The sequence below is a fragment of the Carassius gibelio genome, chromosome A24 (genome assembly GCF_023724105.1).
Source record: "Carassius gibelio isolate Cgi1373 ecotype wild population from Czech Republic chromosome A24, carGib1.2-hapl.c, whole genome shotgun sequence".
In the NCBI taxonomy this organism is placed as follows: domain Eukaryota; kingdom Metazoa; phylum Chordata; class Actinopteri; order Cypriniformes; family Cyprinidae; genus Carassius; species Carassius gibelio.
Genome location: NC_068394.1, coordinates 3,012,905 through 3,027,957, shown reverse-complemented (window position 1 = coordinate 3,027,957; position 15,053 = coordinate 3,012,905). Strand labels below are relative to the sequence as shown.

Below are 15,053 nucleotides of genomic sequence, written 5' to 3'. Positions count from 1 at the left end.
TGCCGCCCCGTGAATGACCTGGGTATCCTGTCTTACTGTACGAAGTACAAGGTCCTCTGGCTCCCCCACAAGTCTTAATTTCTGCACTGCATCATGCAGAATGATGGTCCGCTCAGATCCATCGTCTAATATGGCGTAAGCTTCCATTGCTACGTTGCCATTCTTGATCAGAACCTTAGTCACTTTGAGCAGTACTTTACTTCCGGAGGTTGGTCGGTCAACATATAAAACTGCACTGGAAGGAGCTGCACTTGGCTGAGATGGCTTGACTTGGTCATTGACATCATGTAGTACCATAAGGTGCTTCTTGTTGCAGGTTGGGCAGAAAGTATTTAGTGTGCAGTTAGCTGCTTGATGTCCACGACCACAACGCCAGCATCGGTTCTTTGTCTTTATCCAGTCTATTTTCAGGTCTTTGCTAAGAAGCTTGAAGTTGTCACAGCCATTCAGATAGTGTTTATTATTATCACAGTATGGACAATAAGCTCTCACCTTCTCTTCTCTGACTGAAGCTGGTTTAGACGTGGCTGACGACATTGATGATGAATATGACTTGTCGGTACCAAGTAGAATGGTAGTTGGTCTGCGAAGCTGCTTAGACTCTCTTCTCACCTCTCGGCCACGCACTGAAGATTCCAGCCTTGTATAACAAGCATACTGGCTATTGTCTTCCTGTACTTGAAGCTCATATTCCAACCAATCAGCGAAGTCCAGCAAAGTAGGAATAGAGACTTGCAAAGGGTGGGTGTACCGCTTGAAACTTGATCTGAGGTCATGTGGCAGTTTACTCAGGAGTCGAGACACATGTGATCCACATTCCAGCTCTACAGTACCTTTGTGGCCAAGCTGCTGCAACATACTGACAAGCGAACGCACCTGCAGTCCGAACATCCTGAAGGCCTTTACATCTCCACTGCGTATATTAGCTCCATCCATCAGCTCAGCGATTCGTTGCAGTGCTAATTGGTGGGGTTGACCATACATCTTATCCAGAGCTTTCATAGTGTTGGTGAAGGGAAATCTGGAATTGCTGTAAGAGTCTGCCACAAGGAGGGCCTCCTCCAGTTTCAGATGGTCTGTGAGGATTTGAAATTTGAAACGTTCGGTGGCATCTTCAGGCAGGATATTCTCTAATGCAATTCTCAGTCTTGAAAACTCCCTAGGATCAGAAGACGTTAGGCAGGGGATGGTAGGGGCTGGTCCTCTGTAGATTTTCTCTTGGGTACTTGAGGGTAAGACATGATCTGAGCTGTATTCTGCATGGGCTGACCTCCTCCTTTCCTGTGATGGGACCACGGACTCAGGCAGCTGAGGTGGCTGGGAATATGGGGAAGTGTTGGGATACCTGAACTGAGCTGAGTCACTATAATGTGCTGTAAAGGAGGGTCTCTCACGAGGGGAGGAAGAAATGTTCATGTTTCTCAGATCTTCAGTAAACTCTGAGCTTTCCTCTGGCACAGCTGGGTGTGGCAGTCTCTTAGTGGCAGATGGTGGCAACCTAGAGCGTGGAGCTGGTATTGGGCGGTATGGCTGTGGAGTCTGAAAGTTAACTGCTGGAGAGTGAGAGCGTGGTGATGGCATCTGTGGAGTGACCGACTCGGGTGGAGAGCTCTGCTTCGATTTCAAGCTTTGAAGCTCATGCCATAACGCAGCATTCTGTTGACGCATCTCTTGGAATGCTGAAATGATCTCAGGGAGTTGGCTGGATTGTCGTTGCAAGGCTGCGTTCTCCCTCTTCATCTTCTCTAACATGGCTGTAAGCTCTGGCAGCTGTTTCACTTGCCTTTGCAATGCTGCATTCTCCTCTTTCAGCTTCTCAGAAGTGTAGTCCCATTGGTCAGTCAGTATCCACTCAGAATGTTCTGATGCTTGGCTCACTGGTGAAGTGGATCTAGAATGACCTGTAACACTTGGTTCATTCTCCAGTACTCCCTGGCAGGTAAGTGACCGTGATTGCTGTTGATGAGACCCAGGTCCACTGAGCTCAAAGTCTTCTAAGTAGGCTGGAGGGTTAACTCGTCTCCTCGGCCGCACAGCAGGGGCTTCTCTTTCTGGTTGAGACATGTCTGTAGCAATCCACAAATCCGGCTCGAAGGACCATGAAAAAACTGCTGACTACTCTTGTCTAACTCAGGTTCGGATTTATAGAACGGCTACAGGGTGTCCGGTCAGAACATTAGGTCTCACACCAGGAATGTACTTCAGGGTGATTTATTGTGCAAAGATGTGTGTGGTTCTGTAAATATAAAACAGTATACAAATATGAATAAATGAATAAATACACATTAACAGATCTTTACAGCAGTACTTAAATACTCATAAGTAACAGCATTGTAAATTATCTAAATATAATATATATATATATATACAAACACAACTCAAAGTTCTATTAAATGATCGCACTACTGCACTGTGCGTCTAGCTCACGTGCCTAGCTCGTCCGGTGAACAAGCCCGAACATGTTCCCTGAGATGCGTCTTAAGTCTATGCATTATAGCCTAATATGCAATAACATTAAATATTCTATCAAACAAAAACACAGGCGAAATATAACATTTTGTCAACAAGAAAATGTGCAAATATAATAAACAAATGTAAACATTTAGGCGGAATGCCGCGGTAGCGGTCATTAATCTCGCTTGTGAACTTATCATACATTTAATTATGTAAATGTACTTACGATTAGTTGCACGCACACATATATCCACACAATCCTTAAACGGGCCACTTCTAACTAATTTAACTATGAACTATTAACTATAAACATATCAACACATCCAGCCTCTATAATGTCTTGGTTCTCACTCCGCGGAAAGATTAGGAACAGTCCAAATCACGAACACAGGCGGGCGGGTTCGGAAGAGTTCACTTTCAAGGGGTGGCCTTTTTTACATATACATATATATATATATATATATATATATATAAATTTATAGTGTTAAAAATGTATAATATAAATGAGTTTACAGTATATAGATACTACAGTATATTTACATTTGTAATATTTAAGATTTGTATAGTATAAATTGGTCTTTATAATAATATTTGTAAATATTTTTGTATTTCCACAATATTTATATTATAAATTATGTTTAAATATCCATTCATATTATTATATTTAATTATCATTAATGTGCATAACATATTATATAAATTTTATTTTTAGTTTAAGTTTCTACTCACTTTAAACCTAACTTTTTTAGTACATTAAACTATGGCTTTCTATATATATATATATATATATATATATATATATATATATACATATACACACACACACACACACACATTATAATTAATGTCATAATTTCTGACAATTCTTTAGAATGCAGAATATCAAATTAATATATTTTTGTTTATCCCTGAAAATTTGACATAGAGGTTGGTATTGGGTTTAATTTGCACCATTTATAATACAACCCCTAACAAAGGTAAAATCACTATCACTAAAATCAGATTTATTGTAATCCTCAGAGTTAAGTCAGTGATTTTCTGTAAAGCTCGACTCCAGCCTGACCCGTGATGATGTCCTCGATGGCTCCGTCTTTGCCCTCTCTCACGAGCGGCTTCATCTGTCTGCGCTTCAGCTCTGCGATCAGATCCACCTGAGGCATCTGAACACATCAACAAACCGTGAGGTCTTGACATTTCACTTCCTGTTCTCCATTATCTCTGTCTCTGTCTGGCACACATTACTTTATTAGTCACTGCTTTTCTCATGGGAGGGTCAGAGACGGGTAAATCTGTGCCAGAATCAGTCTCTGAGCTCTTCTTCTTGCGCTGTTCGTTCTCCTGTTCGGCCAGCTACAGAGAAAGAGAGATTCAGTCAACATGCCGGAGGACAGACTGGGAAAAGATCATTGGTGTTAAACATGATAGAGATGTCTGAGTGGGATCTTTATGGGGATTCTTGAAGTAACCCAGGTTGAAGTAACCTCTTTCAGTAATTTTTATATTATTTATATATATATTTAAAGTATTTATTAATATTTTGAATTAGGTTTTATTAGATTTTTTTTTATTTTAATTTTTAAAGTTGCCTGTTTTAGTCTATTTTCTTCATAATATATATATATATAAAATGTCTGTTTATTGGAGTTTTAGTCATTTTATTTCTTAAACTTATTTATTTCAGTTGGTTACCACAGCAGCATTTCTAATTTTCGTCTAATATTTATATTTAATTTGGAAGTTTTAGTCATTTTCTTATGTGCTTTTGTCATTATTTTTATTTAAATATTTATAATTTGTTTAAATTTTTATTATTATTTATTTCAGTTAGTTGCCAAGGCAACATTTTTAATTTTCAGTTGTTGTTTTTTTATCTAATATTTATTGTGATTGTGATTACCGAAAACATTTTTTTTAAATAGTTTTAGTTTTAGCTATCAATAACAACCCTGGCTAACCTTGGGCTAAATATATACAGATTATTAATTATTAAGACTATTAATTTATATATTGTCAAAACTAGTACTTCTAAACCAAAACCAGTTCAATTAAAATTATATTCGATCTGAACACATTATATGGTTATATGGTGGAGGTAGAAAATTTCATGTCAGGTATATGCACTGTAAAAAAAATATATAATTAAGTAGTAAATAAAGCAAACATTATTGGAGTAGTCTTTTAAAATGCCATTTCCACTTAAAAAATGTATTCAATGTTTTACTTGCCATTTCTTTGTAACTATTTTCTCAGCAATTTTCCATTATGCAATACCAGTATGATATATGCTGATGTGATATGAGCACTAGGTAATCATTTCATTACCTTATATGCTTTGATAAACCTGTCAAAAACTGGGAAGAACACAGAAGGAGGCGTGGATTTGGGTTCCTCTCCGAAATACTCCACCACTGAGTGATACACCTCCTGTAGAGACACACAGACGATCAGTCCACTGCTGTTCAGAAAGGATTTCACACAGAACTGAACTCCTCTCCACCTCTGCAGTTTTGCAGTCTTTGACCAAAGAGTCCAGCAGACTGCCGTTACTGGACATGAAGTTTGTGAGGACAGTGCTGTCCTTCTGCTGGAGAAACTCCTTACGCACAACCTCCATTCCCTTCTCCAGAGATCCAACATCTGCAAGGATGCTGTCCAGAGAGACTGAGAGAAACACACATCAACACACAGCTCAGCGTATAAATATATAGCTTTCATTTAGCAGAGAGATTTTGAACTCCAGACTGGAGTTATTTTAGCTTCAAAGTTGGTATTGATTGCCTTTGTTTAGATTTCGATAATTGCAAATATTCATTTATAGATTATATATTTTACTTACTGTACTTTATCGTAGTAGGACAAAAATAAAATGTGGTTTATGTAAAAGTTTTGTGTTTAAAGAAGCATCTAAATTCCCCTCAGCATTCTCAAGAATTTTGAGAATTATATATTTTTGACTTTATCTATTATATTAAAATATTTATATTAAACTATTTTATTCATAATTAAAAAGACTAAATATTAAAAAGTAATTAGATTTAATTTAAAAATTATTTCTATTAAAACTTTTGATCTAATGATAAAAAATAAAAAAACAAGAAGGGGAAAAAACAACAGCAAGCAGGAAATGTTTGAGCAACTCTGTTTTCAGGTGGGCCTGTTTCATGCATTTCTATGAGCCCAGCTCTAAACTTTTATTTTCAAAATAAGTTTAATTTAATATTGTAGTTCAAGATATTTTATAAATAATTAAAAATATACACACTTAGAGCTGTAGATGTGAGGTGATGTGCAACGCTCACCCAGTGCAGCTTTATCCAGACAGTGTAGTTCAGTGTGAAAGTTGTGCAGCTGAGGATATTTCTCTTGTATGATGCTGGCGATGAAATGCAGGAGTGTCAGTTTTCGATCTGTGGATTTCATGTCCAGAAGCTGAGAGCGGAAATGTGAGATGCGCAATAAATCAGCAAGGTGTTATCATGAACTGATCCAATATAATACCTTTAGTGCAATGTAAGTCATAAAAGTGTCTGCAAAATGCATACATGTAAATATTTCATACTGTAGTTTACTTCAAATGTGCTTTTCAATTTAACTGAATAAGCCTACATGACATACATGTCCAAAATATACAATTAAACAATAGAAAATGAGGCATGCATTTATTTTATCTTATTAATGAAACAAAATGAGCTAAATCTACACTAAAAAGTTGCAAATAAAGATTATTGGACTTTGTTTTACAAGAAAACAGGCTACTATTTTCTGTTGTAAAATATCACAATGTGTCACTTGCAGTTTCTTCGTAAAATGTTGGGTTTTCTGAGTGAAAACAGTTTCAAAGTAAATCTGTTGTAATAGAGGTTTTAATCCTTTGCCTTCACTGACGATTTTCAGAGCGCCCTTCACAATGCACGCTTCCTAATTCTTCCTAGTTCGGAGTATGTAGCTTGAATCATTTGAACCAGTTTGGGAGCTAGGAGCGGGATCGCGAATCATTTGAGTCAGTTCGGGAGTTCGGAGCAGCTTCGCGAATCATTTGAGTCAGTTTGGGGATCGCAAATCATTTGAATCAGTTCGGGAGTTCGGTGCTGCTTCGCGGATCATTTGAATCAATTCGAGAGTTCGGAGCGGATTCGCGAATCATTTGAGTCAGTTCCAGAGTTCGGAGAGGGATCGCGAATCATTTGAGTCAGTTCGGGAGTTCGGAGCGGGTTCGCGAATCATTGCGTCAGTTTGGGGATCGCAAATCATTTGAATCAATTCGGGAGTTCGGAGCGGCTTCGCGGATCATTTGAATCAATTCGAGAGTTCGCGAATCATTAGAATCGGATCGGGAGTTCAAAGCGGGATCGCGAATCAATTGAGTCAGTTCGGGAGTTCAAAGCATAGACAGTAAAAGAAATGGACACAGCGACCCCATTGGAACTCAATTGAGACAAATGAAGCCCAGTTTTAGCGTTTTTTAGCACTTCCGTTTCTGACGCGCAGACTCAAACGAAGCTTGACGACGTCAGCAACCTGTCTGACAGATGTAAATCTTCTAAGTGGCTGTGCGTGCAAACTGCCATCTTTAATCTTGCAGAGACGGCGAGCTTGAGCGGGGAGTTCTTTGTCGTGAGTGAGCAGGAGTAAGTATTCTGATTAATTATTTTGTATAGTATTTTAAAATGTAACGCTAGTACGCCATAGTAAGTTAATTGTCTGCGAGCTTCTCCTCCTGTCTGTACGGTAATGCGACAGAGAGCCGAGTGGTTATGATGCAATCGTTAGCCTATTTTTTACAAAAACTGTTTATACGGGGCCATAATGTAACATAGAAGGTAATGGAGCCCTTTATACATTTTCGTGTATCTTTAGAAATAAATAATGGACAAACAGAGTCTTTAAACGCCTCAGATGTAAAGTTATTCGCTGTCAAAGTGACGCCAAAATGAATGGGAGTCAATGGGAATGCTAACGCAAGTGAAGTTCTGCTAAAAGATGGCAGCCCCCACCCGACTTCAACTTCCGGTCGAGTTCCTTGCCCCTTGGTTCAAAGCGGGTTCGCGAATCATTTGAGTCAGTTTGGGGATCGCGAATCATTTGAGTCAGTTCGGGAGTTCAAAGCAGATTCGCGAATCATTTGAGTCAGTTTGGGGAACGCGAATCATTTGAATCAGTTCGGGAGTTCGTAGCGGGTTCGCGAATCATTTGAGTCAGTTCGGGAGTTCAAAGCGGGTTCGCGAATCATTTGAGTCAGTTTGGCGATTGCGAATTATTTGAATTAGTTCGGGAGTTCGGAGCGTGATTCATTTGAGTCAGTTCGGGAGTTCGGAGCTGTTTCGCGAATCATTTGAGTCAGTTTCGAAGTTTGAATGCAGTAATGCAGTAGCTCTTTCTAAGGGTATTTTTTCAAAATCCTTTTGCACATTTTAATTATGTTCAGTAGTTCTTTCTAGCTCAAGCAAATCCACAAACTAATAAAAGGATGTATTATTAAGGTTGTCTGTTGACTGCTGTATATAAAAGCCCTTCAATATAGTTGTTGTTACCTCAGGGTATGAGGGGAGTCATCAAAAAAAAAAAAAAGAAAATAATTTTTTTTTTAGCTATAATAGAGTACCAGCACCTCTTTTGGGTCACTTAAAGCAGCTAAATCTGTAAATATATTTTATATGCCAAAATCTCATTTTTGTAAAGATGTTTTCTCTAACCAGGTCCAGACTTTGGACTCGAAATCCATACGCTGATCCTCTCTTCCCACTGTTCATGTAATTCCCAAATGCAAGAATGATCTAGAAAAAGAGAAAGATCAGCTTTCACTGCAAAAAAATGTTTCTATGCTTGTGAAAATTGATTCTCTTTATACTGTACCTCTAGAATCTTCTTGAGTTTGCTGGAAGATTTGATTGACATGGATGCAGCGATGATGGCATTCAGTTGCTGCAAAATAAGATTTTTCGTCGTTAGATTTTAATTTGATGTTAAATTCAAGTAAATGCATCCTCCTAGCATATATACTGACAGGCTTTAACAGCTGGATGCTCTCACTGAAGTTGCCCATGAAGGTCAGATTGCTGATTCTCTGTGGCAGACATGGGATTTTGCTGAAGGTCACTATGAATCGGTCCTCCTCCGACAGCTCCGGCAGAGCGTGTCCCTCACGCTCGTATTTCTCAATCAAGCTCAGCTCATAATCAGACGGGATGAAGCGCTCCAGCAGCTCCAGAAAATCGGACTTTAGCAAATCAAGATTGAACCTGCACAAAGAGAGTATCAGGGTTAGTTGTATACATGCAAATTTAGGTTGCAACAGAAATGTGGCTGTGACGCACGTTTGGATCGCAGTGCAGATCTGCGCGGTGCTCATGCCTCCTTTGCGCAGGGTGATGGCGAGGTTTTTGGCCCTGTTGGGCTCCAGTATTGTTATTTTACTGGATGTTTTACGAGCCACTTTCACTTTCAGAGTGCCAACATCAACAGGAGCAGACTGAGCTTTAGTTTTAAACAACTCCTCAAAGACGTCCATATTCAACTCCTTCAGACAGAGCAAAGTAAGGAGGTGAGTCAGCTTTAGTCCTTAAATGTTAAATGTTGAGCTAATTCTAACAGCTTGAAACTATTTCTAAAACATGCAAGTATGTATAATAGCATGTATAAATAATACAAACAAGATTTATATTTCTTAAAAAAGGTAGATATAAATATTTATACAAATGATAAAAAAATATTTTTCAAGAAGAAAAGGGTAAAAATGCATGGATATTAAAAACTATTTTCTAAAAATATTTTATATAATCAAAAAGGAAAAAGCAGCAAGCAGGAAATATTTTTAATTTAATGTAGTATTTGCATGTAGTTTCATGCATTTCCAAAAACTACCCCATAAAAAAAAAAAAAATGTTTTAATAAAATGTATAAATATTAAAACGGGTGCTTTTTATTAGCCAGGTTAGTATCACAAAAATTCTAATTTATTTTAATATTTTATAAATATGAAAAACTTATTATATTAATAAATATTACTAAATATAAAAATATAATTATTTTAATAATTTAGAAATAGTTAAACAATGTATTTCAAGAAAGAAAAGAAAAACATCCTGCAGCAAATGTTTCTAACAGCTTTTCAGGTGGCACTGCTTCACGCATTTCTGTGAGCAAGCTCGAAACACATAATATTAATATATATATATATATATATATATATATATATATATATATTAAAACAGAAATAATTTTCATTTTTATAAATTTTTTATATGAAAATATTTTATAAATAATTAAACCATATACTTCAAGAAGAAAAAAGCACAAAGCAGCAAATGTTAATAACTGGCATTACTTTTCAGGTGCCTCAGTTTCATCCGTTTCAATAAGAGGAAACACACACAGAACTGACCCCAAGCACACTTTCATCATCCAGCTCTGTGAAGACGGTGCCGGCCACCTGTTCCTCCATGAGAGCCTGCCAGTTAAGCAGTGGCATACGATACTTAGTCTTGATTGGCTTCTTACTTTTCACACCTTACACACACACACACACAGGGAAGAAACACAAGCAAAGCTTTCAGTTTAATGTTTGCAGCTCCAATTTTAATTCAAAATCATTCCAGCATTTCAAAGATTTGTTGTTCTGTACATGACTGTCATCGTGTCTCTCACCTGTCTTTACAGTGGCCTTCCTCCCAGGTAGAGATGAAGAGGGCGGAGCCGGACTCATAGGGGGCGGAGGAGGAGGTGGTGGAGGGGCGGGGGCAGGAGGAGGGGGCGGAGACTGTGTCACAGGTGAGGCCTTTATATCCGTTATACTATTATCTGGGTTTTTTTTTTCATTAACAGAGAGATAATATTCATAGATTATATTCATATTCATTGATAATATTCAATACAATCATCATGGATATATTATGTTGCAAGACATTTAGAAAATAAATAAGATTTGATAATAATCTAGATTTAGGACTCAGATTATGTTATGTTATGTTATGTTACCAATTAACCAATTGGTACAAACATTTTACAAAAGACTTAGTTTTTATTTTTACATTTTCTGTTTTCATTTTAATTTTAGTATAAAAATGACATATTTAGTTAGCTTTTGTAATTTAATAGTTTTTTTTTTGTGTTTGTCATTTTTATTGGTTGTTTTTTATATTTTAGATAATATTTTTTATTTCAGTTTTAGTTTACGTTATTTTAGTACATCAAGTTAAACTAAATGAAAATTTGAAATTTTGAAGCTTAAACTAAAATAAGTTTACACTTTATTATTTATAATTTACATGACAAACTTTTAAAATAATTTATCATTATTAATATTTAAATTATTATTTTATTTTAGTTATAGTTAACGATAATAATCCTGTTCGTGAAGATGAAACAAATTCGGAAACGAACAGATTACACTTATACAAAATTATATAGAAAAATTATTACAATTAAAAAAGATGCTTAGAATTATATATAAATGGTACAGAAATGGCCAGAAGTGATGATTTATAACGCTGGCTGTATGTATACTTGGATCTTCACCTGTTGTGTCAGCAGCTGGCATAATGTGTAGATCCAGAGAACCGGACTGGGATCTCTCCATGCGGATCAGACCTCGATCCACCAGAACCTGAACCATCTTCTCCAGCTCGGTCAGAGCTTTAGCAGTGCGCTGTCTCTCTCTCTCTCGCTCCTGCTCTTTCTCTCTGTGTGTCTCTCTCTCTTTCTCCTTCTGCTGCAGCTGAGAGAGCTGAGCCTGTGTCTCCTTCACACTGTCCTGGAAACACACATGAAAGCTTCACAGCCTGGAAACAGGAGTAAAAGTAAGTGTGTGTGTGTGTGTGTGTTTTAGAAGATTGTTCTACCTTCAGAAGTTCCACCTCTTTCCTGCTCTGTATGAGCTGTTTCTCCAGTTCAGACGTCTTCTCCACAGCTTCTCTCTCACACTGTTGCAGCCTAGTGTTTAACTGATATACACAATATACTAGGGTTACTAGAGTACTTAAATGTGATTTAGTGTGTGTGAAACTTCCAAAATATAAACATGATGTGCCTTATGTGGGATAGTTATTTTATAGCATTTTATACATACATGCCAAAGAATAAAAATCTCTCAAATTTGAGACTGCAAAATAACTCTGGATAAATATAATGGAATAAATGATAATAATCATCATCATTTAAAATGAAAATGCATTTATTGCATTCAATGCTTTATTATTATTGTTTCATTATTATATATAATGTATGGTGCATTTATATCAGAAATATATAAGGACAGACTTGTATCATTATAGGTTAGGTGTGTGTGTGTGTGTGTGTGTGTACCTGTGTGTTTTGTTCTTGCAGCTCCTCCAGATGTTCTATTATTGTATTTTTGGCCTCGACGTCTTCTAACATCGCTCCAACATCAAACACATTATCCAGATATGCTTGAATCTGCACCTCTAGCCTCTCGCTCTCAGTGTCATTTAACTTCTATCACACACACACACACACACACACACACACACACACACACACACACACACACACAAAACAATTCAGACATATTCTAAAATATTTTACAAATTAAAATATCTGTTTTCTATTTCAATATATTTTTTAATGTAATGCCAAATAATGGCCAATAAGTCATGCCAAACTTTGAAACAGTAGTGAAAGTGCGTTGCTCACCTCCAGATAGCTGTCTAGTCCCAGTTGTGTAAACTCATACTGTAAATATACTCTGAAGTTCATGTTCTCTACTGAGTGCACTACAATGTTGATAAACTGCAAACAAGCCACCTAGAGGTCAAAAAGTGAAAATATGTTAATAAGTTTTCCTTTACGCTGATGATCCTGCATTAAAAGGTCAACAACAACAGGATAAACCTTAATGTAAGTCCACAAATCCAATGCATTCTGTATGTAATATATGCATGTGATGTTAATATGGTTAATTTGTAATACATATAGAAAAATGATTATTAAAGCTGCGGTAGGGAACTTTTGACGCTCTAGCGGTTAATAAACAGAACTGCTTGCGTCTTGCGGAAGAACATCGTAGCCGGAACTACTTCTCTCTGTTTATGTCTATGAAGAATCACAAAGGTACTGGGTTACTCCGCCGCGGTACCCCGAAGCAATCTAAAATAGTCCGAATATAAACACTTATTATAGGTGCACCCGAGTGATTCAGGACAAGCTAAAAACACGGTTTGGAAAATGGATTCATGGTGTACTCGCTCATTATATACATTTTTCTACATTTTGAACACAAACAAAGTTACGCACCGCAGCTCTGATTGTTTTTTTTTTTTACCGGGAGCGCATGACTTTCTGCAAATGGCAATAGGACACTGGGAGGAGCCAGAGGAGCTTGATTTTTTCACAGATTATCTGTCTCATATTCTACTGTCAGGACATAATGACAGGTTTAACAAATATGTAAAAAAAAAATTGTTTTTTACAAAAGTTCCCTACACCACCTTTAATACATATTCACTTTCGTGAAGTCCTAAAGTGTAAATGTTATCAAGAATGACTGATAAATTATGCACAAATGGATCATAAATATAGATGTTTGTCATGCTCCTTCATCCTTTTAGTTGAGCTAAATGCCATACAATTAGTGTAAGAATCTAATAAAACATGAAAATGAATACATAAAGGTCGACAAATGAAGCATTCTGCATGTCCTCACCATGAAATCAATGTTGTTGTCTTCATTTCTGAAATATTCCATGAGTTTCTCGAATCTGACTTTCTCTCCACACACCTGCATGAGTGTACAGACACATTCACAGGCTTCTCAGAGGAAACTGTTCACTGCTTTGGAAGTAGTTGACCATAAAGTAAGAACATTTTACAAGACCTTTCAGTGATATTTGATGTCATAGGATCATTTATCATCTGAATATGTCATTGGCTTAATATTCCATCCAAAACCTGTATCTTATTATTAGTTCTCGCTACAGGAACTTTGTGTTACATTATTATGCAAAGTATGTGCAGATATAGTGTATTATTGTTTCGGTTTAAGCAGTTTGCATATCCCTTTCTGCTGTCACAGATATGCATCTGCATCATCACCCACACAAATATTTTGGTGACAGTAAATGCACAGACTTTCAAAATGACATCCATGTGAATGTTCGAGATTGCTAGCTGATCGTGTGTCCTTTCTATGTGTCTTTATAAAGGGAATGATCTTGTTCTGTCATGTCTATCTCTCTCATGTAACACTAATATCACAATATGAGCTTCAGGTTACTTGAGTTTAACAGTATCTCAATCTCATCATGTGTCTGTGTTCATTCAGCATCTAAGAGAATCACTAATGCTTTGGGTCTGCGGGGCAGACGTGGACTTGTAACTCAAAGGTCATGGGTTTGAATCTTGGTACTGGCAGAGATTGTAGGAGTGAACCACCGAACCCTCAACTGCTGCCCACTGCTCTGATTGTGTGTGTGTGTGTGTGTTAAATACAGACCCCAAATTCCTAGTATGGGTCACTTTCATTTTCAAATTATATATGTGGTCCTAAAAAGTATTTGGATGGGTAAGCCACACTTAAAAATGTATGCATGTATTAAGTTTTTTTTTTTTTTAAGAATTTAAATTTAATTATATTATCCCTTGGTCTATTATATTTTATTATATTTTAATAAAACAAACATTTTCTTTTTATTATTTTATAATAAACATTTAATATTATGATATTTTTATTGTTTTATTATATTTATTATCATGTTTCGGTGTATTATATTTGATCATATTTTATTTAAACAACCATTTCCATTTTTATCATTTTATGATACATTATTTTTTTTATTTTTGTTATAATATCATTTAAACCAATTTTTTTCTTTCTAATTATTTTTACAACACATTTAAAATAATAAACCTTTTTCTTTTCTTTTTCTATTATTACTTTTTTTATTATATTCTATTTTACTAAAACATTTTTTTTATCATTTTATAATAAACATTTTGTATTATACTATTTTATTAAATTATATTTGGATATATTTTATAATATTTTATCAAGACAAACGTTTTAGTGTTTTCATAATACATATTTAATATAGTTGTTTTGATGATGTTATGTTAATGTACAGTGTTGGATTGTGCACAATAAGACAATTGAGGGAGTGATGATGGTGAGATGAACAGACAGAGAAAGAAGTTAGTATTTTCTTACCTCTTTAAAATTATTAAAGGCTGCAATAATCATTTCATGACCTCCTCGAACCAAACACACTGCAGCAAGGAGCTCCAGAACCAGAGCTTTAGTCCTAAACACAAACACACGGGTGTGTACAGTACAGAAACAAAAGATTCAACACACACACACACACACGTAATGTCCTCTCACCTGGCACTCTTGTTGTTGAGATTTAGGGTGATTTCATTGACACAGCTGGGATGAGACATCACCTGATTGAACCCTAACTAACACACACACACACACACACACACACACATGCATTAGTCAAGATATGAGATGAGACGAGATGAGAGTGAGATGAGAAGTACCTGGTAGTTCATTATGGCGCGGAGACACATAATGCAGAGGTGTAGGTGGTTCTTCTGGCTGAGCAGACATGAGTATCGCAGAGATTTCCTGAGCAAAAGAAGACATG

The 15,053-nt window shown here is 36.4% G+C and overlaps 1 protein-coding gene across 4 annotated transcripts in view; it reads right to left on the bottom strand.

Moving 5' to 3' along the window:
• LOC127945920 (formin-like protein 1) overlaps positions 1-15,053 on the bottom strand; it is an 84,483-nt gene that overhangs the window by 6,610 nt on the left and 62,820 nt on the right. For all 4 annotated transcript variants that reach the window (XM_052542109.1, XM_052542112.1, XM_052542111.1 and 1 more), the window contains exons 8-26: positions 14,947-15,034; positions 14,786-14,862; positions 14,612-14,705; positions 13,112-13,186; positions 12,103-12,213; positions 11,755-11,904; positions 11,292-11,393; positions 10,969-11,203; positions 10,099-10,251; positions 9,836-9,960; positions 8,769-8,971; positions 8,459-8,693; positions 8,308-8,376; positions 8,148-8,228; positions 5,754-5,883; positions 4,952-5,115; positions 4,777-4,878; positions 3,697-3,804; positions 3,518-3,614 (exon numbers count right to left, since the gene is read on the bottom strand). In XM_052542109.1, the coding sequence (XP_052398069.1) occupies positions 3,518-3,614; positions 3,697-3,804; positions 4,777-4,878; positions 4,952-5,115; positions 5,754-5,883; positions 8,148-8,228; positions 8,308-8,376; positions 8,459-8,693; positions 8,769-8,971; positions 9,836-9,960; positions 10,099-10,251; positions 10,969-11,203; positions 11,292-11,393; positions 11,755-11,904; positions 12,103-12,213; positions 13,112-13,186; positions 14,612-14,705; positions 14,786-14,862; positions 14,947-15,034 (2,399 nt within the window). The remainder of the gene's footprint in view (positions 1-3,517; positions 3,615-3,696; positions 3,805-4,776; positions 4,879-4,951; positions 5,116-5,753; positions 5,884-8,147; positions 8,229-8,307; positions 8,377-8,458; positions 8,694-8,768; positions 8,972-9,835; positions 9,961-10,098; positions 10,252-10,968; positions 11,204-11,291; positions 11,394-11,754; positions 11,905-12,102; positions 12,214-13,111; positions 13,187-14,611; positions 14,706-14,785; positions 14,863-14,946; positions 15,035-15,053) is intronic.